Source organism: Triturus cristatus, chromosome 7 (assembly GCF_964204655.1).
Source record: "Triturus cristatus chromosome 7, aTriCri1.1, whole genome shotgun sequence".
Classification (NCBI taxonomy): domain Eukaryota; kingdom Metazoa; phylum Chordata; class Amphibia; order Caudata; family Salamandridae; genus Triturus; species Triturus cristatus.
The window spans coordinates 1,878,038,471-1,878,066,297 of NC_140590.1; the positions used below are offsets into that span (position 1 = coordinate 1,878,038,471).

General features: G+C 49.4%; 1 protein-coding gene across 1 annotated transcript in view; it reads left to right on the forward strand.

Annotated features, from left to right (window-relative positions):
• LOC146813592 (E3 ubiquitin-protein ligase TRIM39-like) overlaps positions 1-27,827 on the forward strand; it is a 166,121-nt gene that overhangs the window by 57,104 nt on the left and 81,190 nt on the right. Inside the window, exons 4-5 of the mRNA XM_085620341.1 lie at positions 23,505-23,527; positions 24,075-24,127. Of these exons, the coding sequence (XP_085476467.1) occupies positions 23,505-23,527; positions 24,075-24,127 (76 nt within the window). The remainder of the gene's footprint in view (positions 1-23,504; positions 23,528-24,074; positions 24,128-27,827) is intronic.

The following is a 27,827-nucleotide window of genomic DNA, read 5'->3' on the forward strand; positions in this document are numbered from 1 at the left end:
ACACCAAAAACTGCATCTCTCCCCGTCCTTATTAACCCAGAACCATGGAGAAATCAGACACCCAGATACAGGTCAACTGAATTTAGCGATCTGGCTCCTGAAGTCCTAGAGTTTGGTTACCTCAACCTACCACCAGACTGCATGAATATTATAAAAGAGGCCAGACGACCTACCACTAGAGCCTGCTACGCTGCAAAATGGAAAAGATTTGCGATTTACTGCACTAACAATGATATACGCCCACTGGATGCATCCATCCAGAACATCATTTGCTACTTACTACATTTGCAAAGATGTAATTTAGCGTACTCATCCATACGTCTCCACCTAGCAGCATTAGCAGCCTACTTACAAAATCGACAACACTTGTCACTATTTAGAGTACCTGCGATCAAAGCCTTCACGGAAGGCCTTAAAAGGATTATTCCTCCCAGATTACCACCCTCTCCAGTGTGGAATCTAAACATTGTTCTTATAAGGCTCATGGGACCCCCATTTGAACCTCTGCATATATTCTAACTACAGTTCCTCACATGGAAAGTGGCTTTCCTTATTGCTATCACATCCCTTAGAAGGGTAAGCGAGATCCAGGCTTTACCCATACAAGAACCATTCATACAATTACACCGCAACAAAGTGGTTCTTAGAACAAATCCGAAATTCCTACCAAAAGTCATATCTCCGTTCCATCTTAACCAATCAGTCGAGCTACCAGTGTTTTTCCCAAATCCGGACTCGGTAGCTGAAAGAGCTCTTCATACCTTAGACGTTAAAAGAGCCCTGCTTTACTACATTGACAGAACCAAATCATTCCGCAAAACCAAACAATTGTTTGTTGCTTTCTCTCCACCACATAAAGGGAGCCCCATTTCCAGATCCGGGATAGCCAGGTGGATAGTTAAATGTATCCAAATATGCTACCACAAAGCTAAACGCACACTAACAGTTCCCCCTAGAGCACATTCCACATGCAAAATAGGGGCTTCCATGGCATTCTTAGGAAACATTCCCTTAGAAGATATTTGAAAAGCAGCCACATGGTCTACAACACACACCTTCACTGAACACTACTGTGTTGACGTGCAAGCAAAACAACAAGCTTCTGTTCATCAGGCTGTCCTTAAAACTTTCTTTCAAACTGCTGCAACCGATACAGGTGACCACCGCTAGGGGAGACACTGCTATATAGTCTATCCTAAGTGTGTGATCTGCAGCTCATATGCCTCGAACGGAATATGCTACTTACCAGTATGCATCTGTTCTTGGCATGTAGAGCTGCAGAGCCACACACGCCCACCCACCTCCCCGGGAACTGTATCTGTTCCAGCATCGTCTTACTTAGACATTACACATGGACATCTCTCTCTCTTTTTACAAACTCCATCATTTCCCATCATGGCGAAAAACAATCTGAGGATGGAGTGGATGCCCATGCGCACTGTCGTCCAAGGGAGGAGTCACCTATCTCGTGACCAAAGACTTCTTCCGAAGACAACAACAACCTGCAAGCATCCGAGCCCAACACCAGATGGCGATCTACTAACCTAAGTGTGTGGCTCTGCAGCTCTACATGCCAAGAACAGATGCATACTGGTAAGTAGCATATTCCTTCTATTTTGTGGACCCTCTGAGTGGAAATCTACCTCCAAACACACAAGTGTACAGTATTGCTCTGACTCTCATATCTGTACAACTTGTGGCACTTTTAGTCTTGCTGCAACATCCTTTAGGAACACCATCAATTCCACCATCTCTTCTAGGTTTAGACTTCCTCCTCCTGATTCTTCCTTTCTGGAGTTTAGCTTGGTCTGAAGTCACTGGTGGCTCTCTGTGGCGTCACTGGCAACACATAATTCCACTATCGTGCCTACTCTCAATCTCCTGAGATGCCCATGCGTTGCTGAGTCTGCTAATGCAATTAGAAGAAAAGTCTGGCACAGACACTACACTTAGGGGTGCTGGTAAAAACGTGTTACTTCTCTCCAGCCAATTTTGCCTTTGTCACCTGTATAACCCCCTCAGGGTTGGCGCATTGCCTGTAACCCCTTCAGGGTTGGCGCGGTGCCTGTAACCCAATCCGGTTTAGCGCGGTGCCTGTAACCCCCTCAGGGTTAGCGCGGTGCCTGTAACCCCCTCAGGGTTAGCGCGGTGCCTGTAACCCCCTCAGGGTTAGCGCGGTGCCTGTAACCCCCTCAGGGTTAGCGCGGTGCCTGTTACCCCCTCAGGGTTAGCGCGGTGCCTGTTACCCCCTCAGGGTTAGCGCGGTGCCTGTTACCCCCTCAGTGTTAGCGCGGTGCCTGTAACCCCCTCAGGGTTAGCGCGGTGCCTGTAACCCCCTCAGGGTTAGCGCGGTGCCTGTAACCCCCTCAGGGTTAGCGCGGTGCCTGTAACCCCCTCGGGGTTAGCGCGGTGCCTGTAACCCCCTCGGGGTTAGCGCGGTGCCTGTAACCCCCTCGGGGTTAGCGCGGTGCCTGTAACCCCCTCAGGGTTAGCGCGGTGCCAGTAACCCCCTCCGGGTTAGCGCGGTGCCAGTAACCCCCTCCGGGTTAGCGCGGTGCCTGTAACCCCCTCAGGGTTAGCGCGGTGCCTGTAACCCCCTCAGGGTTAGCGCGGTGCCTGTAACCCCCTCAGGGTTAGCGCGGTGCCTGTAACCCCCTCAGGGTTAGCGCGGTGCCTGTAACCCCCTCCGGGTTAGCGCGGTGCCAGTAACCCCCTCCGGGTAAGCGCGGTTATCACATTCCAGTAACCCCTCCCCCACCACCCCACCCCACAAGGCGTCCGCGCGCACATGGCACTAGAAATCCCTCCGGTGCAGGCACCAGAGGGATTTCTTGGAGCCCTGAACAGTCAATGGAGCTGTGGAAGGGCTTCCCCAGCTCCCGTGGCTGTTCTGCAGGTTTAAGGAAAGACTATCGGCGTGCATGTTTCACTGACGTCATTTCCCTGAAACTGAAATTGAAATGTTGGGCTCATTTCCTTTTTCACGTTCTACATGCTCGTGAGGCGATACCAACCCCCGAGCACATAGAAAGACAGGAGATGTCTCATTGAAAAGGGGAGAATCTCCCCTTTACAATCGTACCCCTTCGACCACTAGACACCAGGGAGGGGGGAGCAGCCCCTTGGAGAAGGGTCTTTGCTCCCCCAAATGTTTTTGGGGCTATTCAGTCTTTATGCCCTCGGAGGGGGGGGCCGAAAGCCCACTAGTTGGCAGGGATTCATTTTTTTAGTAGGATTTGGGGGTGGGGGGCTGCCAGAGATGGGCATGCCAATGCTCCCACCCTGTAAAATTAATTTCTACATCCCCCCCCCCCCCCCCCCCCCCCCAGCTAGGCACCAGGGATTATGTTTTTTATTAAACTTAGGGGCAGGCTGCCCAGAATGGTAATGCCCCCACTGCCAGAAAAGGCTTTCTGCCTCCCCGCCACCCAGGAAGGCAGATCAGGGCAATAGCCCCTTATCTATTCCCCCGCGAGGAGAGGCAGAAAGCCCACTAGACACCAAAGATATGTTTATGGGATGCTAGTGTGAAGACCCATAGGCAAGGGTCGCTCCCTTTTATCCAGTATTAGGGTATCTTTCATAGATTCACATGCCTGAATCATTCCCCGTCGTCTGGATGGGAGGCCCCGGTACATAAATGTCTCATAAGACATAGAGAGTAATAGGCCTAAGGCCTCACATTAGTAACATATCCAGGTCCTTTTGTAATAAGGACCAAACTCTAGAGAACAACCAATCAGCTGTTACCACCCTCTGGAACCTTCCTGGAAGGCGCTCTTGTCCCTCAGACTTTCTACCGCACCTCAAGCTAAGGGAGTCTCCACTGAGCTCTGCTCAGGTTTTCCTTATTTCTTGGATTACAAGGTATTTTTCTTCAGGATTCTCTTTTTCTGAGTGAAGTTCTTGCTGTCTTCATGTCAGACACTCCTAAAAAAGGCCTTTTTATGCCCTGTGGTACCTGCAAAAAGAAGAGGTTACACGTCGATGACCAACATAAAGACTGCCTCTACTGTCTTTATCCGGACCACTCATCTGAAGACTGCAAGGTAGGTCTTACCTTTTCTGCAAAAACGTTAAAAGACTATGATGGAAAGCTTTTGATTTGGCTGCAGAGGTTTAAGGACAAAGAAGACCCCTTGTCCTCTGAGGAGAGAGATCTAATCTAAATCCTCTTCTAAAACACTTCAGAAAAGGCCCAGAGATGTCTCTCCAGGTTCTTCTTCGCAGCAACCTCAAAAGAAGACACACAAAGTCTTCAGAGGCTTCAAAACTTAAGGATTTGCCAGCCAGGGAGTCTCTTCACTTTCAAAAATCGCAAAATACAGCTTCAGACCCTCTAACCCCTCCGCAGAGGGTGAAACATGCCTTTAAAAAGCCTTCCTCTGCCCCGTCGACTATCATCTCGTCGACGATGGCTTCGACGACAAGATCTCCTCATACAGCTGCTGGAGTTACTTCGTAGACGACGACAGTTTCCACACTTTGTCTCGTCTGCATCTCTTTCGTCGACTACGTCTTCGTCAACGGCACATACCCCTTTGTCGTCGACGATCAAGAAATCTTCATCGACGTTGAAGATAGTGTTGACAGCTCGCTCGACTAGCGCGACGAGTGCTTCTTCGACGATGGTACGTACGTCGACTAAGAGTGTACCCTCAACGACCCTTTCGACAACGACTTTGTTGTCGACGACTTCGTCGACGAGAGTTCCTTCATCAGCGGCGGTGCCCTGTATTACCAACGATGAATCTTTGTCGACGATGAGTATACCGACAACGGCCTCATCGAAGACACCTAAATCTAAGACCGAAAGTGCATATTTTCAACAGAAATTCAGCAAACTGAGGCTGACGCCTTCCCTGACATCACCCAGTAGGGTCCAATCTTTGCTTCCCTCTCATCTATTGGATGAGGATGAGGATTCGGACGAGGACAGTATGTACCGGGCTGCAAGAAGTCCTTCTGAACTCAATGTTAAATATCAAGAGGTCTCTGACCTGCAGTTCATGATTTCAGACTACAAAAAGAGGTTCCCTACCTCTGCTCCGTCTCCTGCTCCAGTTCTCTCTCTACCTCAGATGGCGCACGTTCCACCTCTGCCGCCTCCTGCCATTGAACTGCCTGTGCCGCCTCCCCCCCTCTACGGACGACGAGGAGGATGAGCCACAAGAAAGGGAAATTCAAGATATCCAGTCTCATCATGACGAATGGGGTGACTGTTATCCCTCTTCCAGCGTCGTCTTTACCTCCTCAGGCAGACTCTCCTCCAGAAGATATCAGAGGATTCCACAACCTCCTGGAACGAGCAGCACAATGTTTTCAACTGCCTATACCTTCTCACCAACAGGACTGTTTCCTTTACGATTTCAAGGAACCTTTCAAGAAATCTGTTAGATCTATGCCTATCATAGATTATATCTGGGATCAAGGCTTAAAAATAATGCAAAACCCTTCTACAGTTCCTCCAGTCTTGCCAAGGTTGGATAAAAAATATAGAGCTCCTGACAACTCTCCAGCCTGCCTTATAGACCATCCAAAGCCTGATTCGGTGATTACTCAGGCAGCTCAACACAGATCAAAAACCCATCTGCCCCACTGTCAGCACCTCCGGATAAAGAGGGCAGGCGCTTAGACAATATTGGGACATGTTTTTCATCCATGTCAGCGTTGACTGTGAGGGCGTCTAACTCATTGGCGTTATTGGGACACTATAACAGGCAGATGTGGTCAGACATTGCACCCTGCCTAGAGACCCTGCCGCAGGAGTCTGAAGAGGAAGCAAAAAAGGTGTTGCTAGAGGGCGAAAGATCGGCTTCTGAAATTATAGACTGCGATGGACATTGCGTCCACTGCTTTCCGCCATCTGGCTGGGGCGGCGGTCCTAAGGCGCCAAGGATGGCTTAAGGCAGCAACATTCAGGCCTGAAATCGAGACCAAAAAATCTTGACATGCCTTATGATGGACAACTCCTTTTTGGAGCTCATATAGATGAAGACCTCTTAGTGCTATAGCATCCCTGGAGCCTCCCCTAATCTGGCATCAGTTTGCCCCTTTGATATCCATATCCTCCCTAATGATAGACCTACACCCTCTTGCATGCCAAATCCATTGAATACTCTTGTTGATTAGGAAGGCCTCATCTTCCCTCCCAGAGTTTGGTAAAAGTTTGGGGATACCTGTTAGATATACCACCTTTGCAGTGGCCATAGCTATAGTTTGTATAGGGTTAGGTGTTTTACCAGAGGAGTGGGGGCAATTATGGGTAGGGTGGCAATGTCAAAGTTGGGGCGATTTTATAGGCCAGCTCCCCTATTCACTAATCCTGTCATGTGTAGGTTTCGACGGCCCATTTTGGTTTCGTAATATTGGATGGGATCTCCCGCTCCCTCCCTGCCAAATCCAGTGGCCTCCTCTGATGGCCCTTCTGGCAACACACTGGCCAGTCTCACCTAGTTTTCTCCTCCAGGGTCTACTGCTGGACTAGTGAGAGGAATGCTCATTTGTTCATTTCATAAGATGAATCTCAAACAGGGCCATGGATAAAGAATCAGAAAGACTTCTAACAAGGGCTTCAACTGCCTGGGCCAGGTTCAGTATCTGGAGCTAGAGGGGCATGCAGGAAGAATCCACACTAGGCACAATACCGGTCGTTGAGCTAAACGACCTACCTGGATCTAGGGGGACCACTGGAGTAGTGGGTGAGGGGGTCTAAGCTCGAGGTTTGCACTAGATTCTCAGTAGGTAGGCCAGCCACCCTACTTTCATTTGTTACACAACCGTCCAAACTATTAAAAGAGACATCTGGGATGGGGTGAATCTGGGCCTGTAACTCCATGAACCTATTGCTACATGGGAAGTCTTTAGAGAGCGACATCGCAATATTGTCACAGGGGGTAAGGTTAGAAGGAGGCGCAGTTATAGTTGACTGCTGTATGCCTGAATTCAAACTATGGCCTTCTTAAACATGGTGGGAATTCGCCTAGGCTTGGCATGATTGCAAGTGTCAGCCTGATCAGTAAGTACTGATGAGTTGCTCAAGCCAGCTGGATCAAGTAGGACTTCACAATCTGATATTAGGATATCAATACGCTCAAATACTCCAACTGGACTAACCCACACAGCGTTATTTTTCAATTTCCTTTTGTGGACTACACCCAACCCACCCTCTGCAGCTTTCCGCTTCCTCATAATGATGTGTTAACACCAAGGGATCAACCAAACAAAGTACCTTATGATAGCAAAGTCAGTCAATGTCCACTTGGGGTGGGCTTCTCGAGGGGGGGCAAGAATGGTGGAGCAGCCAGGTCCTGGCAGTCTACACAGATGCACCAGCCAACAGAGTGGGCCCAGCCCGGCCGCGAACGGGTGTAGACAGGCCCGGGATTTGCCTGCATGCGCCCTGTGCACGCTCGTACACGTCCTGCATCGCAGGAGCCCGGAGCAGATTATAAGCGTCCTGGCACGGTCTGGAGTGGTTGACGGCAGTTCCGGCCCCAAGGCAGGTTGGGGTTTGTGGTCCCCCCTGAGTCGAGGCAATCGTTGGTGCGATGAAGGGCTCCCTACTGGTTTATCCTTGCAGTCAAACTTGATAGAGGTGGATGCTCCACTATCGAGCTTTGTTTACCGGCTTTGCACTTTAAGCAGGGAAGAAGCCCTTGACCTCTGCCTGTACTGCTCATCCTTTTCCCAATGTCATTCTGGCTTAATCTCTTAATCTGCCCTTCAAGGTTACACCTCTTCTAAAGGTTACTCTGGGGTTTCGTCTACAAATCCAGCGGAACTTTTCTCTACTGATAATATAGGCCAATGTTTCCTTAGAATGTTTTTCAATGTGCCTGCTTTCTCCTTGTATGTGGAGATAAAATCTACTTTTGGCAGTAGTCTGTCTCTCTGGGTTGACCCTAGGGACCCAAAGTTCTTCCCTCAATACCTTTTGTACTCTTTGCAATGCAGAATTTAAAGTAGTTGGTTTGTAACCTGTGGCTTCAAATCTGTCCAGCATCACAGAACATTCTTGCTGGAAAGCTGCGTCAATACTGCAGTTTCTCCGTGCTGTGAGGAGCTCACCATGTAGGATACTTTCAGTAAGGGCTCTAGGATTACTACTTAGCACATGCAATAGTGTTACCAGCTGGAGCCTTACTATGCAATCTGGAGGTATTTTTTGTATCTTCCACTTCAACTGTTATGTCCAGAAATTCAATCTTTCTAGAATTTATCCTAAATGTTGGACCTAGATTTAAAGGATTCATTCAGCTTACTCACAAATTGCACTGCTTTCTCACAAGTACCATCCCAAAATCAAGTTGTTTATGTAGTGACTCCACATGACGCTAGGGCAATGGTCACCTGCTGCTCCCACATCCCATTAAAAAAATCTGGCATAACAGGGAGCAAAACAAGTGCTCATCGCTGTGCTCTTCTTTAGCCTCAAAAATCTTTCCTCCAAAAGAAAAAGTTGTTTTTTAAACAGAACTGAATCCTCTCTAAAAGCATTTCCGTATGAAAGAATAGGGACAATGACCATGCCAACAAGAAGTGCCTATAAAACATTGCTTCCAGATACCTTCACCAATGGTCTCTGGGGAGTGCCCTGCCGATAAACTGGCCGGATATTTGCTTACACCTTTTCATCAATCCCACTGATGCCTCTAGTGATTAGCAGGGGCAGACCGACAAATATGTTGATGATCTTATTCACCCCATTATAGGGCAGACAGACATGGTTCTTTGTGGAGAGAACATCGGGCAGAGTAATGAAGATACTTCCTCGACAGAACCTACTTATCTTGAAGGTCCAGGGGTGGGGGGGTGGTAGCACAATCATGCGACTCTCAGACTGGCTAGCCTCAGCCTAGCAGCATGGCTCCAAATACACAATTTGAACACCGCAGTCTACCATAAAGATGCGTGGAAATACTCAAGGAGGCTAGGAAGGAAGTCACATTTAAATGCTAAAAAGCCAAGTGGAAGAGGTTCATCTGCTGGTGTAAGAAAATAAAACAAACATGCTCACAGGGGACCTTACTATTGTCAAATACCGAACGCTCCTGCTTGAGGTAGGTCTTGCATACACATCTTTAAAGATATACCTGGCAGCGGTAGTGGCTTTCACCACGGGCACTGTAGGAAAACATTACAGGAACATTTTAATAGAAATGTTTCTCAAGTAAGTGGTGCAGTGGGTCGCACCACCAAAGTCAACTTCCACTTCCAATATGGAACCTTAATCTAGTGCCAACGCATTTAATGACAGCACCTTTGGACCCTGTACACAAGACAGTACTCTGATTTCTAACCGTGAAGACAGCTTTCCTGATTGCCATCACTTCACTGCGAAGAGTTGGAGAATTGCAAGCACCCAGTGCAGGAGCCATACCTACAAATACATACAAACTGGGTAGTTACAAAGGCAAACCCACACTGCTTATCCAAGGTCATGACACATTTCCACATGAACCAAGTAGTAGAACTACCATCTTTCTTCCAATAGCCAAACTTGTGGGTCTCAACGACCCGTGTACACACACTATGTAAGAAGGCCAGTCCTGCGTTGCTTACACGGCTCAAGAAAACGATGCGGGAAGGAGAAACCATTCTTTGTGTGCTGTGTGACTAGCAGTCCTTTGGCGCAAAGACTCAATTTTCAGGGTGGAGGGGAGTTGGCGTAACGGCTAGGGCGGTCGACCTGGGGAACCGGGTTAGTCTCAGCAATGACGCTGAACATCCTGTGATTCTGGGCAAATCACAATTTCCTTGTGACTAATAAAAATGAATGTGTCCTCAAGTAACGCAACTGGTGCTCGTGTAAATAGCTCTGAAACCCGATACCCTCTGGTCAAGTTCGCGCTATATCAAAAACTGTGAAAAATAAAATTACATTTGCTGCTCAGAATCGTGGGAGCAATCAAGAGAAAAACCTAGAACCCGAAAAAAGGGAGCCGCAACTAGCGTTCATAGCCAATGTGTTCTTGAATGGCAACAGCATAGGTGCAACTTGGTCACCCTTGTACATCTTTGCAAAACACCTCCACATTGATATAGAGGCTAATAAAGAAGCAACGGTGGTACAAAACATACTAAAACATTTCAGAATTGATACAGAGGCTAATAAAGAAGCAACGGTGGTACAAAACATACTAAAACATTTCAGAATTGATACAGAGGCTAATAAAGAAGCACAGGTGGTACAGAAGATACTGAGACACTTCTATGTTGATTTATAGGCCAGTAAAGAAGCACAGGTGTTGCAGAACGTACTGAAACACTTCTGCGTTGATATAAAGGCTAGTAAAGAACCACGGGTGGTACAGAAGGTACTAAAGTCTACATTTATACAAAGGCTAGTAAAGAACCACGGGTGGAACAGACGGCACTGAACCACTTCTGCATTGATATATAGATGCTTGTAAAGAAGTACTGGTGGTACAGAAGGTACTAAAACACTTCTGCATCTATACAGGCTGGAGTAAAGAAGCACAGATGTACAGAAGGTACTAAACACTTCTGCATTGATAGAGAGGCTAGTAAAGAAGCCCGGGTGGTACAAAAGGTACTGAAACAGGTCTACATTGATACAGAGGCTAGTAAAGAAGCACCTGTGGTACAGAAGGTACTGAAACAGGTCTGCCTTGATAGAGGCTAGTTCTGTAGTAGGGGTAACTCTGTGATAGTCATAATAATGTGAATAGTCCTGCCCATGTGTGTGGACCCCGGAGCACTTCAATAGATATAGTCTCTTAAGTGGTCTTCTTCTGCAGTCCTGCATAGACACTTAAGAGATAAGAAAATACAATAATGCAGCCTGAAAACACTAGGCTACTCTGGCCATTACTTCATCCTGAATAGAAAAGGATAGCCAGGTAACAGTTCACACATAGAGAAACTCCCCTTCACAAAAATCCCTTTTTTGTGAGAGATGAAGGGTTGGACAGACAAGCCCCATAGGCTGCCATTATATGTCTGTAAATGGATACCGTGCCTTTAAGAATCCTTCTGGAGACCCTCGGTATCCCATGATGCACAAAGCAAAAACCAAAGGAAATGATGGACGGAGTGTTGAACATTGCAAGCACTCACCCCCAGTCAACTGATCTGGGTTTAATCCATCACCGTTCTTTAGCCCACTCTGCCACCCCAGTTCAGACATGGCCATATGCAAATCAGTCTGACCCTGTGCCTCATGGGAACAGTCCAGCCCGAACTGCCAAGCCATGCCTTCCCTGGACCGGAAACAAGCTTCCTAGGACCGGTTTCTGGCATTTCAGCCGTCTTCAGCCAGGCTTGCTTGAATCCAGTGGCAAAGTGAGCAAGGGACTCACGTCTGAGCATACCCTGCCAACTTATGGCGAACAAAGCAAAAACCAAAGGAAATGATGGACGGAGTGTTGAACATTGCAAGCACTCACCCCCAGTCAACTGATCTGGGTTTAATCCATCACCGTTCTTTAGCCCACTCTGCATTCCATGATGCACAGCCAAAGGCCAGTTACTTTCAGTTCTTTTTTCCGGCTCCTGCTAGCAGGACCCTGGAGCATCTAGCTCTTCCCTTTTTGGTTTTGCTAAAACTTTTAGTGATTAGTTCTGGATTTTTGTAGTTTCACTCGATGTCTTTGGCCCTTGTCTACATTCTGCTGTGGTTTTTTGGCAGAATTTCTGCAGTTTTCTTGTCAAAATGCTATCTCTATTTGGCAAGTGTCTTGACTGCAGTAGGTAAAAGGCCAAGTCTGGAGCTCATAGAGTTTGTTTTCTGTGTTTTCCTGTCTTATGTATTTGACACCTGTCTTCTCTGTAACATCTTTTTCAGGCGCACCTTGCGGACAGGGAGAAGATTTGGCTCCCTGGGTGGGAGCTGAGAAGACGGTAGGCATCTTCTTCAGCCTCTGGGAAAGGAGAGGGTAAGTCCTCTACCAAGTCTTATGCTGCGACCTCTGGGGTGCTCCCCAGCAGGAAAATGACTGGAAAACGTTGCGGTCGACGTTGAGAGAGTCGACGTCATGGAAAGTTGACGTCACGGAGTGTCGACATCACGGAGCGCATCGATGAGAAGGTAGACGTCGAGGGGTCAATACCGATGCTCGACGTCTAGGTCCCGGTTTCCGGGCCTCGCTCCGTGGAGAGCCTATCATCGTCTGCAGGGACTTCGCGTTCCAGGCAACGTCGACTCTCGACGTCTAGCAGAACTTCTGATGGGGAGTCTGGGGCTACTTTACGTGGCCAGCTCGTAAGCGAGGGACATTTGTTTCTTAGCCTAGTTCGGAGTATTCGTGTACCTACTCATCATCTAGGTCGCCTCCACTGGTGGTACCATCGGGGATACCTCAGAATTCTCTCCGGCTCCTCTCCCACCCACCGCCTCATCCGTGGAACCTCGATGACCAAGAACAAGGTCTCATTTGAGACATCGGTCGCATGGGCTCCGCTGTCTTCCATAAGATCCCGTCGTCACCGTTAAGGAAGGTCTTGGTTCCGGCATGCCAGGGATACATCTTCCACGAGTATGGGGAGGTTCTTTCCTATACTCACAAATTTCCCCTATAGTGGGGTTTTCAAAGGTTGGCGGTATTTCCACCTACCAGGAGGTTCTGGCTTCAAAGCTCCCTGTACAGTCGACATCAGTGATGTTTGAAACTCTACGGAAGAGACAAAAATGTCGTCCACTACCGTTGGTGCCGGGTTTGGACACCTTCCAGGTTATGGGAGTACTATAGCCCCCCCTCCCCCCCCCCCCCCCCCCGGAGTCGGATGCCTTCCTCCGGGTGGACCTCACTCCTGACTTTGTCATAGGGGTGGCGGCACGAAAACGGCATGTTACGGCTCCGATTTCCCCGGTGCCACCGGATAAGGAGAGCCGTAAGAGGGATTCGGCGGGTAGGAAGACTTGCAAGTGGGAGTTCCTTCAACAATTTTGTGGATCTCCTGCCCCGAGACAGGAGGAAAGACTACAGGAGATAGTCAGTGAGGGCCTGATGGTCTCGAATCCAATCGTCAGTGCGGCAGCGGATAATTCGCTCCTGGCGGCCCCGGGTTTTGCCATAGTATTACTCTGTGGCGGCATGCTTGGATTCGTCTGACACCTCTGACACCTGCGGCACAGCAGTGTATTTCCAATCTCCCGTTCTCTGGTGCAACTCTTTGGCTCCCATGCGGATGACGAGGTAGCCCACATGAGGACCGAAGTGGAGACTTTGAAGGCTGTAGGTTTGGAGAAACCTAGAGCAGCTGAAGACCTTCCGCCCATTCTAGCGGCGTTATTCCTCCTGGATTTTTCAGTGGTCTTGGGCCTCCATTCTGAACAGAGGAGGATCAAACCAGCAGCCTGGACAAGGGACCAAGGCCTCTGCTGGTTCCAAGCCCTGAAGGGTTTCCTTCCCCTCGTCTGTTATCCACTCGGGTGGGGAGGGGGCTGTGTCCGAGAACATTTGGCAGAAAATAATTCAGGACATTGGGTATATTGTGCACAGTGGATACTCGATACGTTTTACAGGTTCTCCTCCGTCAATCCCTCCAACTCGATTACGTTACATACGCGAGTTGTAGAGGGAGGCCAACACCCTCTTACAGGAAAGGGCGTTAGAACCGGTTCTTCTGGGGCAGGATGGAACAGGATTGTATTCACTGTTCCTTCTCATGTGCAAGACGGGCATGAACGAGTTTGGACCCATTCTCGACTTGCGACAAGCAGACACAGGGGTTCGAAAGTAAAAAACTCTGTTTGTTGTCCCTGCATCAGATTTACCCTTGACTTCATCAGGGAGACTGGCTATGCGCAATAGATCTGCAGGACGCAGATTTTCACGTACCCATAGTGCGGACAATGTCGCATGTTCCTGCGTTTCACAGTGGGCAACATCCATTATCAGTACTTCGTGCTGCCTTTCGGCCTGAAGTCAACACCTCGGACATTTTTCAAACATGAGACCGTAGTGACTGCGCATCTGAGAAGGATTAGAGTGTTCATCTACCCGTATCTGGATGACTGGTTGATCAAAGCAGCTACTTTCGGGAAGCGCAGCTGCATTTCAATCGGACTTCCAATCTCTTATTTCGTTTGGGACTCCACAGCAACCTCACGAAGTCTCTCGGCTCCTGTACCCTGTATACAGCACCTTGGTGCCACTATTCGACGCACGCACAGCAAATGTGTGTCCTTCGGAGGGGAGATGTTCATCGATCCTTCGGAAGGCTCAAGCTCTCAGGATCATGCCCTCCCCCCCATGGTGGGGACTGTATCGTCTCTCCTGAGCTTTATGGCTTTGAGTCTTCCTCTCTCCAGATGCACACCTCCATAGGGGACCCCTGCAGAAATGTCTGGAGGATCAGTGGACCAGACGCTGCGGGTTTGAGAAGACAGGATTCAGCTGTCATGAAAAACTCTACGGCTCATCTGCTGGTGGTGTTTTCCATAATCTCTTCCGGGGGATTCCCTTCCAGCACATAGATGCCCACGCATACCATAGTGATGATTGCTTCTCTACATGGCTCGGGTGCGCATTCTGGGCATCTTCAGATACAGGGCACGTGGTTCCCGAAAGAGTCCGGGTACTACATCGTCTTCCTGGATCTTCGAGCAGTCGATATGGCGCTGAAAGCCTTCCAGCTGTCGTTTCACACCTGCTTCATGCTTGTCCAGATGGTCCATACGAGTGTTCTGCCCCAACAAGCTGGGGCATCCAGATCTCGAGTGTTGTCCCTGGGATCCCAGACAATCTGGTTTTGGCTGTTAGCCAGGAACCTGACCAGCATGGCAACTCACCTTCTCAGGTTCAGAATGCTCAGGCAGACGCTCTCTGCAGACTCAGTCACGTGCACCACACATGGGTCCTGCCCGACTGAATGGAGCAAGACATTCAAAAGATGGGGTACTACGGAAGTCGATCGGTTCTCTATCACAGTAAACAGCAGAGGCCGAGACTTGCCTTCAGGTTCTGACACCCAGGGACTCTGGGGAAGGCTCTATGGGTCGGTTGGTCGGGCGTTTTTTTTTACTCTACGCTTTTCTGCCAATTTTCCTGATTCCGACAGTGCTGTTCAAGCTCTCTCTCTCTGGCGGGCCTAGATAAGCCTCGTTGCTCCGGAGTGGCCCCGTCAGTGGTGGTTCACAGACCCACTCCACTGGTCTCTTCTGCCACTTTCTCCGTCTTTCGTGCTGGCCGGACCTTCTGAAGAAGTTAGACAGACAGATGGTGCACTTCAGCCTCTTGTCGTTGCATTTAGCGGCATGGCTCCTGAATTAGTATAGTGCGGATGTTTGAATCTTCGTCAGGACTTCTGGAGGTATATATAAAACAAAAACAAAAAAGGTCAAACTTCCTTCTACACGCATGTCCTATGCGCATAATAGTCGAGATTTTCCTTCTAGTGTGTTTTTAAGGACTTGGTTCCTACTTCCTGTACGGAAGATGTCCTCCTTCCTTACTTCCTGCTCTTGGCTCACTCTGGTCTTCGATACCATTCCATCGATGTTCGCCTGGCAGCTTTGACTGCTTATAGGGAATGTCCTTTACAAATTTGTTTTCTTTTAAAAATCCCAGTCATCGGAGATTTTCTTGAGGAATGGACGTAAGTGTTTCCTTCCATTCGGCGTTCTTCGCCTCCCTGGGAGTTGCGTGTAGTCCTGTCACGACTGATGAAGGAACCTTTTGAACCCTTCCATAGGGTTGTTCTTCAGCATCTGCCCTAGAAGATGGCTTTCCTTGTGGCCATAAACTTCTGCCCATAGGGTCAGCGTTCTTCAGGTTTATGTTGTAAAGAACCTTATACGGCATTTCGTTCCTCTACGGTAGTTATGAGGACGCAACAGGAATGGCTATCTCCGAACAATCTAGTTCTGGGTGGATTGTTTTCCTGCTTTCAGCTGTGTTGTCAGAATGCTATCAAGCCTTTGATTAGTAAGCCTAAAGCTCACTGTACCAGAGGTAAAGCAGCTGCTGCGGCTTTACTTCGTGACATACCTATTTCGGAATTCTGTAAGGCTGCCACTTGGAAGTCAGTCCATAAATTTACTGAGCACTACAGTCTAGACACGGATGCCAGGGCGGATGCTCAGGTTGGGCAGGCTTCGCTGAGGAATCTATTTGCACCATAGTGGGTGTTTTTCTTCCACCGCTGGGTTTGGTTTGTGGGGGATGGGCTTGCCATTCTATTCACATGATTATGACTATACACAGAGATCCCCTACTACAAAAGGAGTAGTTTCTTACCTGTAACTCCAGTTCTGTAGTAGGGGTATCTCTGTGATAGTCATAAGCAACCCGCCCTCCTCCCCAGTGGATGAAACAGTGATACCCTGATGCACCAGGCCTTTCGTTCTACGCCTTCAAAAATAACTGAAAGTAACTGGCCTTTGGCTGTGCATCATGGGATACCGAGGGTCTCCAGAAGGATTCTTAAAGGCACGGTATCCATTTACAGACATATAATGGCAGCCTATGGGGCTTGTCTGTCCAACCCTTCATCTCTATCATGAAAAAGGGATGTTCGAGGCATATGAGCTGCAGATCACACACTGAGGATAAGATCGCCATCTGGTGTTGGGCTCGGATGATTGCAGGTTGTTGTTGTCTTCGGAGAAGTCTTTGGTCACGAGGTTGGTGACTCCTCCCCTGGACAACAGTGCGCATGGGCATCCACTCCATCGGCAGATTGTTTTTTTCCGCCATTGGGTTCGGATGAACTTTTTTCCGCTCCAGCAGAAAACTTCCAGCAATCAATTTAACTCTTTAATCTTCATTTCATCGACGTCGACATCAACTCGGACCGGTTCCGGAAGCGGCTGATGGACAGGACACCCTTCAAAAAATGCCCCCAGTGTGGAGCGAAGTTCCCCCACAGTGACCACCACGAGGTTTGCAACCTCTGCCTGTCGCCGGAACACAACGAGTCCACCTGTCCAGCTTGTTCCGCTTTCCGTTCGAAGAAGACCCTCCGGGACCGAAGAGCTCGACGCCATATTATGGCCAAACCAGCTCCAGAACCGGAGGACATCTTTGCTCAAGATGTTCCCGAAGACGACACCGAAGATCTCGAGATCGTGTCCGAAGCCGACGATTCCGATGACCTCATCACTCCAGGGCAGCGTGTGAGTACCACCCCCCCTGCCCCTACCCCATCCAAAAAAGCATTGGTCAAGACTCCGCCAGTTGGGCCCAGTCGCGACCGGAAATCCTCTTCAGAAGCCCCGCCCTCGGGCCCGGCTCCGAAGACAACTAAGCCTGTGGGTGGCTCGGGCTCGAGCAAACCTCACCTAATTGTGCCTTTAACACCCTCGGCACCCAAACATCCATTGTTGGCACCGAAACAGGCTCCAAGACCGAAATCTCCTTCGGCACAGAAACGTTCCTCGGCACCGAAGTCTCCACCGGCACCGAAACGTTCTTCAACATCGATGCCTGAAAGTCCATCGGCACCGAAACCTCAGTCGGCACCGAAACCTCAGTCGGCACCGAAACCTCAGTCGGCACCGAAACCTCAGCCGGCACCGAAACCTCAGTCGGCACCGAAACCTCAGTCGGCACCGAAAAATCAGTCGGCACCGAAAAATCAGTCGGCACCGAAAAATCAGTCGACACCGAAAAAATCATCGGAGCCGAAAACTGCGTCCCCGCCGAAACAAGCTCATAAAGACCCGAAGCGGACGTCACAGACACCACCTTCGGAGCCAGATGATCTTTTTCGACCAGATCCTACTCAGAAGCGGATCTATATCAATCCTAAAACGGGACATGTGACTGCCATCTCATATAAAAAGCGGAAGCTGGACACTACACCTCCCCCAGCTCCCATACGGAAAAAGGACTGTGCTACTTCACCACTTCGTCCTTCCTCTCCTGTTTTACCTCCTAACCCGTCCCCCCCTCCTCCTCCTGATTCTCCTTTACCTTTACCTTTACCTTTACCATCTCCCTATCATTCACCTCCTCCACAGGATGATAATGATGACTTAGGGGGAGGGGCGGACCCTGATTTATTTGATGATCCTGTTGACCCAAACGACCCTTTTACGTTCCCAGACCCAGCACCCATGGATGACTGGTCTTATCCTATACCTGACATGCCTGACCCCACTACCTACCCTTCCAAGCCCTCCCCTCCTGATGACCACCTAGGGTACGGCCAACTTATAAATAGGGCAGCAACATTCCACGGCGTTACTATGCACACAGACGCCATTGAAGAGGACTTCCTCCTTGATACCTTTGAGCAGTCACAAAAGACTGTTCACATACTGCCCATGATCAAAGGGGTCATAAAGCATGCTACTGAAGTCTTTAAAGACCCTGTTCGAGCTAGGGTTCTCAACCCACGCATCGAAAAAAAGTACCGACCAGCCCCGCAAGACCCTGCATACATTAAGGCCCAGCTCCCTTTAGACTCCCTAGTCGTATCAAATGCCAGGAAGCGCGCTAACTCACAGACAACTGGAGAAACGCCTCCCCCAGACAAGGAGTCTAAGCTTTTAGAAGCCTCGGGCAAACGGGTCGCCGCGCAGGCGGCTAACCATTGGCGTATTGCGAATACCCAGGCCCTGTTAGCCAGGTATGATAGAGCGCATTATGACCAACTTGAGGACCTTATGCAACATCTGCCTGAACCCTTTAAGTCCCAGGCCTCTGACCTCATCCAAGAAGGCAAATTAATATCTAATGCCTCCATTAAATGCGCCTTAGATGCAGCAGACACTGCTTCTAGAGCGGTCAATACTGGCGTCTTACTCAGACGACATGCCTGGCTCCGTATTTCCGGTTTTAAACCGGAGGTTCAAACCGCAATTCTAGCTCAACCTTTCAACCAAGAGCAGCTATTTGGCCCTGCAGTGGATACTGCATTAGAAAAAATGAAAAAGGATAATGAAACTGCCAAGTCTATGGGAGCACTGCAGTCTCATCAAAACCGGGGTTCCTTTCGTCGCTCCTTTTATAGAGGAGGCTCCAAAAACACATCAACTGAGACCACGTCCACCTTTAAAAATTCTGGACAAACATCCCCTAACAGAGGTTACTTCCGGGGAGGTTATAGGGGAAACAATAACAAAGGTCGAGGACGGGGCAACAACAACAACACCCGCACCTCACCAGCCACCAAACAGTGACTTGCCACCACTCCCCCCAGACCATTCCACTCCGGTCGGGGGGCGACTCCAACAATTCCTGCCTGTCTGGACTTCCATCACCACAGACAGGTGGGTAAGACAAATTATCCAGTCTGGCTACTGCCTCGAACTCATACAATCCCCCCCAAACATACCGCCCAAACAACGTCCAATGTCCTCGCATCATCTCTCTCTCCTCAAACAAGAAGTTCAATCCCTGTTACAAAAACATGCGATAGAACCAGTCCCCCTTCAACATCAGGGAAAAGGGGTATATTCTCTATACTTCCTCATTCCCAAAAAGGACAAAACACTAAGGCCCATACTGGATCTCAGACTACTAAACCAGTATATACATTCGGATCATTTTCACATGACCACTCTCCAACAAGTCCTCCCACTTTTACAGCAGGGAGACTTCCTCGCCACATTGGACCTCAAGGACGCATACTTTCACATCCCTATGCATCCCGCTCACAGAAAATATCTACGATTTGTGGTAGATGGGCAACACTATCAATTTACAGTTCTCCCATTCGGAGTAACAACAGCACCCAGAGTGTTCACCAAGTGCCTAGCAGTCGTGGCAGCGCATCTCAGAAGACAACAGATCCATGTCTTCCCCTATCTGGACGATTGGCTCATAAAAGCCAATACATACCAAAAATGCGTTCTCCACACTCATCGCACGATTCAAACTCTCCACGATTTGGGATTCACTATCAACTACCCCAAATCCCACCTACAACCTTCCCACTTACATCAGTATCTAGGAGCAACCATAGATACATCCAAAGCCATTGCCTATCCCAGCACAGCCAGGATAGCCAGTATACAAAATCTCATCTCTCAATTTCAAACTCATCCATCTCTTCCAGCAAGAGTGTTCATGCAGCTCCTAGGCATGATGGCGTCCTGCATCTCCATAGTCCCACACGCACGACTTCAAATGCGTCCCTTACAAGAATGCTTAGCACAACAGTGGAACCAAGCTCACGGACAACTTACCGATCTGGTGTTGGTGGACAGTCGCTCACTTCGATCACTAAAATGGTGGAACACCATCAACCTGTCCAAAGGGAGACCGTTCTTAGAGCCTCTTCCACAAGTTGTGCTAACTACAGACGCATCTCTCACGGGGTGGGGAGCCCACCTCCTTCACCATACCACTCAGGGCAGATGGACCAGTCAACAGAAACTGCTCCACATCAACCACCTGGAACTCTTAGCAGTGTTCCTAGCACTAAAATCCTTTCAAATTCACCTAAAGAACAAAACTGTCCTCATACGCACAGACAACATGACGACAATGTATTGTATACAGAAACAGGGAGGGACACACTCTCTCCAACTGTCCCAACTGGCACAGCAAATCTGGAGATGGGCAATTCCCCAAAACATCTACCTGTTAGCAGAACATCTCCCAGGGATCCACAACCAAGTGGCCGACCTCCTAAGTCGCCACACACAACAGATCCACGAATGGGAACTACACCCCAAGGTTCTACTCCCCTTCTTCCAGAAGTGGGGACAACCAGACATAGACCTGTTCGCCACTCCCGAAAACACAAAATGCCCAACCTTCGCCGCCAGGTTTCCACACCCACAGTCGAAGGGCAATGCCCTATGGATGAACTGGTCAGGCAGATTTGCGTACGTCTTTCCGCCTCTCCCACTAGTTCCATTTGTGGTACGCAAACTGAAACAACAGTCACTAACACTAATACTAGTGGCTCCCACTTGGGCACGTCAACCGTGGTTCACCACACTTCTGGAACTATCTTTAGTTCCACATCAAAAGCTACGCCTCTCCCCGGATCTGTTAACCCAGAACCATGGAGAAATCAGACACCCAGATCCTCAAACACTGAACCTAGCGATCTGGCTCCTGAGGTCTTAGAGTTCGGTTACCTCAATCTCCCTCCAGACTGTATGAATATCATAAAAGAAGCCAGACGCCCTACTACTAGAGCGTGTTATGCCGCTAAATGGAAACGATTTGCCATCTACTGCGCTAATAATAACATACATCCATTGGATGCTTCCATCCAAAACATCATTTGCTATCTACTACACTTGCAAAGATGCAATCTAGCGTATTCCTCTATACGATTACACCTAGCAGCCTTGGCAGCCTACTTGCAAAATAGGCAACACCTGTCCCTTTTTAAGGTACCAGCCATCAAAGCGTTTATGGAAGGTCTCAAAAGGATTCTTCCCCCAAGATTGCCACCTGCCCCAGTGTGGAATCTCAATGTGGTCCTAACAAGACTCATGGGCCCCCCATTTAAACCTATGCACAAATGTGAATTGCAATTCCTAACATGGAAGGTAGCCTTCCTTATCGCAATCACTTCCCTGCGCAGAGTAAGTGAAATACAAGCCCTTACACTTGAACCTTTCTTACAACTACACCGTAACAAAGTGGTTCTTAGGACAAACCCTAAATTTCTTCCAAAAGTGATTTCCCCTTTCCACCTTAACCAATCAGTAGAATTACCGGTCTTTTTCCCAAATCCAGACTCGGTAGCTGAAAGGGCCCTACATACCTTAGATGTTAAAAGAGCATTGCTTTATTACATCGACAGAACAAAACCTTTTCGAAAGACAAAACCACTCTTTGTTGCTTTCGCGCCACCACACAAAGGCAACCCAATCTCCAAATCAGGGATAGCCAGGTGGATAGTTAAATGCATCCAAATATGCTACCTCAAGGCTAAACGTACACTCACAGTTCCCCCTAGGGCGCACTCCACGCGTAAAATAGGGGCTTCTATGGCCTTCTTAGGCAATATTCCCTTAGAAGACATTTGCAAAGCAGCCACATGGTCTACCACGCATACCTTCACTAAACACTATTGTGTTGACGTGCAGGCCAAACAACAGGCCTCCGTGGGCCAGGCTGTCCTAAAAACTTTATTTCAAACTGCTGCAACGGATACAGGCGACCACCGCTAAGGGGAGCACTGCTGTATAATCTATCCTCAGTGTGTGATCTGCAGCTCATATGCCTCGAACGGAATATGCTACTTACCAGTATGCATCTGTTCTTGGCATGTAGAGCTGCAGAGTCACACACGCCCGCCCGCCTCCCCGGGACCTGTATCTGTTCCAGCATCCGTCTTACTTAGACATTACACATGGACATCCTTTCTTTCTTTTCTATATACTCCATCTTTTCCCATCATGGCGAAAAACAATCTGCCGATGGAGTGGATGCCCATGCGCACTGTTGTCCAGGGGAGGAGTCACCAACCTCGTGACCAAAGACTTCTCCGAAGACAACAACAACCTGCAATCATCCGAGCCCAACACCAGATGGCGATCTTATCCTCAGTGTGTGACTCTGCAGCTCTACATGCCAAGAACAGATGCATACTGGTAAGTAGCATATTCCTTTTGTGAAGGGGAGTTTCTCTGTGTGAAACTTAGTAAAATAGTTAAATTTAACTGTTACCTGGCTATCTTTTTCACTTCAGGATGAAGTAATGGCCAGAGTAGCCTAGTGTTTTCAGGCTGCATTATTGTCTTTTCTTATCTCTTAAGTGTCTATGCAGGACTGCAGAAGAAGACAACTTAAGAGACTATATCTATTGAAGTGCTCCGGGGTCCACACACATGGGCGGGACTATTCACATTATTATGAATATCGCAGAGTTACCCCTACTACAGAACTGGAGTTACAGGTAAGAAACTACTCATAATGAAGCACGGGCGGTACAGAACGTACTGAACCACTTCTGCATTGATACAGAGGCTAGTAAAGAAGCACTGGTGCCAGGTGCAAGAGTCATTCAATACTTTACCCCGGGAGTGTGGCGCAGTGGCCAGGGCGACTGACGCCCGACGCTGGGGATCACGGTTCGATCCCTGGCACCGGCGGCAGGTCAGCCCAGCACCATGTGACTCTGGGCAATAGCTCGCTTAATCTTCCCGACTGCCCCCAGCGCCGGGATGCCTACGGGTAGCTGTGCGCTTTACAAATACTGGATTTACATTTTACAGGCGTTTTATTGGCTTCTCCACACTGACTGATCCATGGTTCGCTGCGGCAGGAGCTGTGGGGTCCTAAACCCCCTCAGTGTGCATGTACCTGGGGTCAGTAAAGGTGTGTACCTACCTGGGAGTCACATGTATGTAATTGTAAAGGTGTACCTTTTTGTTTGTTTAATAATGTTCAGTTTACTATGATCGAGGTAAAGTGTATGACCATGCAGTATTCAGCCTATAGGTTCCATCCATGGTGAACTCGCCATGTACCCATTCTCGGTGTGAGGGTGCAGCAGAGTTACTAGAATGTTCTCCTGTGTGCTCCCCTCTTGCAAGGTTCAGGATTGCAGCGTATTTATTGCAGACCTGCTGTGCTACACTCCTCAGGAGAATCTAATTCCTTTTCTTTTCTCTCTTGTAGGATGTGAAAAACACTGTTGCCAGGTAAGTCTGGTATCTTTTGTTGGTAGCCCTAGTGAAGAGAAGGGTGCGTAAACTGTGCGCTGGAGATCTTTGAAGATTCATTATTCAACAGCAGAGAGAATGGACCCTTTTTCTTCTGTCTACTCGCCCGTGTACGGTGCAGTAAAAACCCCTCCTTACACCTGCTATGTCATTTCCTGCCTCTGCCAGTGGTGTGCAGTGCGTGTGATGTGTTCCAGGGATTGTCTGTTTGCCTCTGTTCTGGTAAATGGTCCAACTTGGTCCAGGGTTGTTCATTGTCAGGGACGCAGAATCTGTTACACTGCCCTTTGTTTAAAGTAGTTTTTGAGGTTGTCCAACTTGTCCTCAGACACTTTCGTCCAACGTTGGCCAGGCGTTGCCCAATGAGGCTCCAGAATACAGCATGTCATTGCCTAAAAAGCCTGGACTGTGTCATGATTTTATATTTTAGTAAATGTCAGTGATGTGCTTGTGTTGTGATTGTGGACTGCTCACTCGACTCCTCGACCTGTTCTGTATGTTTATGGCAACGGCTGTTGTTTTTCAGATGCGGAAATGTGTCCTCTCAGTTACCAGAACGGTTAGGCAAGAAGTATAAAGGTAAAATTCTTTGTCCGTTATATCATTTTTTTGATGAACAAGTATATTGCTGTCAGTGTAGCCGTTTTTGTTTTCGGCATTTGGTTATTCAGGAAATATGCACTTGCAATCCTTTCACACTGTTGGGTTTTCTCTGGTGTTCTGCACTTCTTACACTTTCCCCATCAGTTTACTTACTCCAGTCTGTTCATGTCAAGGTGCTTGGCGAACAGGCCATGTGCTATGGCCTTAGGTGGACTGGGGTAAGCTCAGGGGCTGCCATGACCTGCACACCATGCTTATGAGGGAGTTGTTACTGGTGACCTACACTCCACCAATGAACCTCTTGCTGTTCGTCTCAGGGGCCTTCTGAGTCCTGGAGATTAGAGGCAAGGCAGTTGTGTGGGAGTAGAGCAAGGCAGCTTTGTGTAGACCCCAGCAGCCTATCTTCAATGTGGCACTGTCAGCTCTGATCCCACCTACAAACCTCAAAACACAGCCAGTCCGAGCAGAGAAGAGTCACAGAGAGAACCAGTGTGACTCTGGAACCACAGGGAAAAGAAGTCCTGAGAGCGGAATGCAGTGATCTGTCCTCAGTATCCCCCTGAGGTACAGGGGAAGGTTCACGCCGCTCGAGTTTAATGCCGATCTTTAGGAACATTGCTGCTTTGTTGGCGGCGTAAACTAACTCCTCTCTAGTGTGCAGGAGACTGAGCCAGGTCTGCAGTGCATTGAGGTACAGGCTGTGCCGCACGGTCTGTGGCCGCAGTACTGATGTGGTGCAGACGCACAGTTTTACCTCTGAGCAGAGACTTCAGAATACGCTACAGACCTTCAGCAATCAAACTCCAGGGTGTGGTGAGTGGAGGGAAGGTATTTGTGGCTATCCTGTTGTGGGGGTCAAACCGGCCATTCTGCTACATCCAAGCAGCAGTGTAGACGGGCTCAGACTTGTGGTGGAAGTTTACCCACCACCTGGTTATAAAGACCTTCGTCCTATGGTTCATCAGCACCAAGATGGTGACGGACACTTTCATCCTGGGGTTTTCTAGAGTTTCATTCCCTGAAGAGTGTGAGAGAGCGCCCTCTTTCTTGCATGGTTGCCCCCACTTTTTGCTGAATTGCTGATGTACTTTGACTGAGTGTGCCCTGGGCTCCTGCCAATCAGGTACCCAGGGCCTATGTTTCTTTCCTAAAACTGCATGACAGCCTGAACCCAATTGGCATCTCTGGCCACATGTCAGCCCCTGGTAAATGGTACCATAGGTACCCAGGGCACTGTGACTAGAGAAGGCCCCTAAGGGCTGCAGCACTTGTTGTGCCACCCTTAGAGGCTCTGTACCCTGACACACACACACTGCCTTTGCAGGCTGAGTGTCTTGGTGCAGAACAAAACAGTCGACATGGCACACATCACTGTGTGCCATGCCCACAACACACTGCCCTGGCATACCTCAGTCACCCCTCTAGCTGGGTGCCCTATGCCAGTGGTGAGGGTACAGGTGCATGAGCCCTGTACCTCTACAGTGCCCAGGTCCATTCCTGAGCCCTGTAAGTGCAGTGCTGCCAGTACATGGTGCTGAGAGCTCGTCAAACACGAGTGCCACAGCACCATAATGGCAACACTGAAGACTGAGAAGTTTGGTATCAAACTTCTCAGCACATTAAACCCACACTGATGCCAGTGTGGGATTTAATGTACCAAGCACCCCAGAGGGCATCTTAGAGATGCCCCCTTAAACCTAACCTAAAATGCACGTCTGCTCTGAGGCTGCCACCCAGCAGACATGTTGCTGGCCCCCTGGGTAGGAGAGCCCCTGCTCTCCTGGGCCTGCAACAATGCACATCCTGGGCGACGTGCTAAATCTCCTCCCCCAGGATGAGCAAAGGGAAGCTTCAAAGGCATGCCACCTCTGTGAGCTTCCCCAGGCCCCTGCAACCCCCCACTCTGGCGGGAAGCTTTGGCCGGAAACCTCAAATAAGGACAGGGGATGTGCCAGCCTGCCAACCCCACCCCTCAGGTGGGGAGGCGAGGTGAAGCACATCCCCGGGCTCTCGCCATCTTGAAGATGGGGAGCCCTACCCTATCAGGACTAGGCTACTGCCCCCCTCCAACAGGAGAGAGGCAGGATAGGGGGTGTACCCACCCCAGGACAGGGACCCATTGGTCCCTGCCCTTCACCTACCTGTAACGCCCCTAAATCTAGTATTTAGGGGCACCCTGAACCTTCCTTCCCCAGATTCCAGATTCCAAGAATACAAAGAAGAGCAAGAAGAAAGAAGACCTGCCCTGCAGCTGCTAAGGAGAGGAAGACACCAACTGCTTTGGCCCCAGCCCTACCGGCCTGTCGACCCTCGAACCTGCTCCTGCTCCAACCCGGCATCTCTTGTGGCCAGCAACCTCACAAACCCCGGAGGACCTGGCTACCTTTTGGCTCTAAGCCCCTGGGACTACCATGAGTAGAGGCTCTACTCTAAACCTATTTCTAATCCCTGGCAGCAGCCCGGAACCGCAAACCCAGCACACTCTGCACCAGCCAAGCCTGGCCAGTGCCGGAGTGAACAAAGACCACTAGGACGACCCCACAGCGACTATGACCCCGAGTCCGGCACCCAAGGACCTCCCTCGACCCTCCTCAAGAAGCCTGCAGCCTCAGAACAAGGTGCCCCCCCTACCGCGATCAACAGAGGGTAAGATTTCCCGACACCAAAAGGCACCCCTGCACGCGGCGCCCCGCGGCCCCCAGTGCCCACTCCCGGGGTACCTACCTATCCTCCAACTACCCAACTTACCTCTCGAAGTGGTGGTGGCACCCGCCTCCGAGCTTGCAGTCTTTTTTTCCTAAACCGGAGATTTCCCATTGAAATCAATTGAGCGTCTGAAGGCTCAAAAGCACCCTGCACCCAGCCGCCCGAGTGGTCCTGGCAGTGCAACCTCTACACCCATCTACTTCCCCACTTGCCCTGAGTAAGTGACCAGGAGCCCAGCTCCCACAGCCGCGTGGCTTGCTAGTCAGCAGCCACCAACCAAGGCCCCCTATCCCTCATAGGATAACATTGGGCCTAACTCTCTCTGCACCCGGCCGCCCTAGTGTCGCTGAGGGTGAACTAACTGTACCTACCTGACCCTGGGGGACCCCTGAGTCTACGCCCAGAACCTCAACTCTGCCAGTCGAGTACCTACCTTTAAACCGATAACTCTATGTTCGAGGCATATGAGCTGCAGATTACACACTTTTGCATAGATCGCCATCTGGTGTTGGGCCCGGATTGTCAGGACTCCAAGATTACAGATAGGGTTAATTGCGCATCGAAAACCCAAAGTTTACGCACCCTGTGCAATGGAAGATACTTGGGTGGAGCTGACTCGGAAATGGCGCCTAAAAAGGCCACCAGAACCGAGTGGCTGTTAGCGTTCTAGTGTTCAGCAGAGAACGCGCTGGAATCCCAGGTGAGGCTCGCGCGGCTTGTGAACTGCGCACTTCACCAAGAATTCCAGAGAGTCAGGAGCGCGCTTCAGAGCACGCTAACAAAAGAGTCAAAGTGTAGTTTTGAGGGCTTATCATTTATCAGGACTGAAGGGCATTCGGAAGTCAGCTGATAATAAGGTTATAAGCAGAGTTCAAGGAAGTTAAGTGATATATGAGGAGAACGGCAATTCTCCGTTTTGTGAGGCTTTCATACCGCTTCGAGAGAGAGAGAGAAGAAGCAGCGTCGCCCG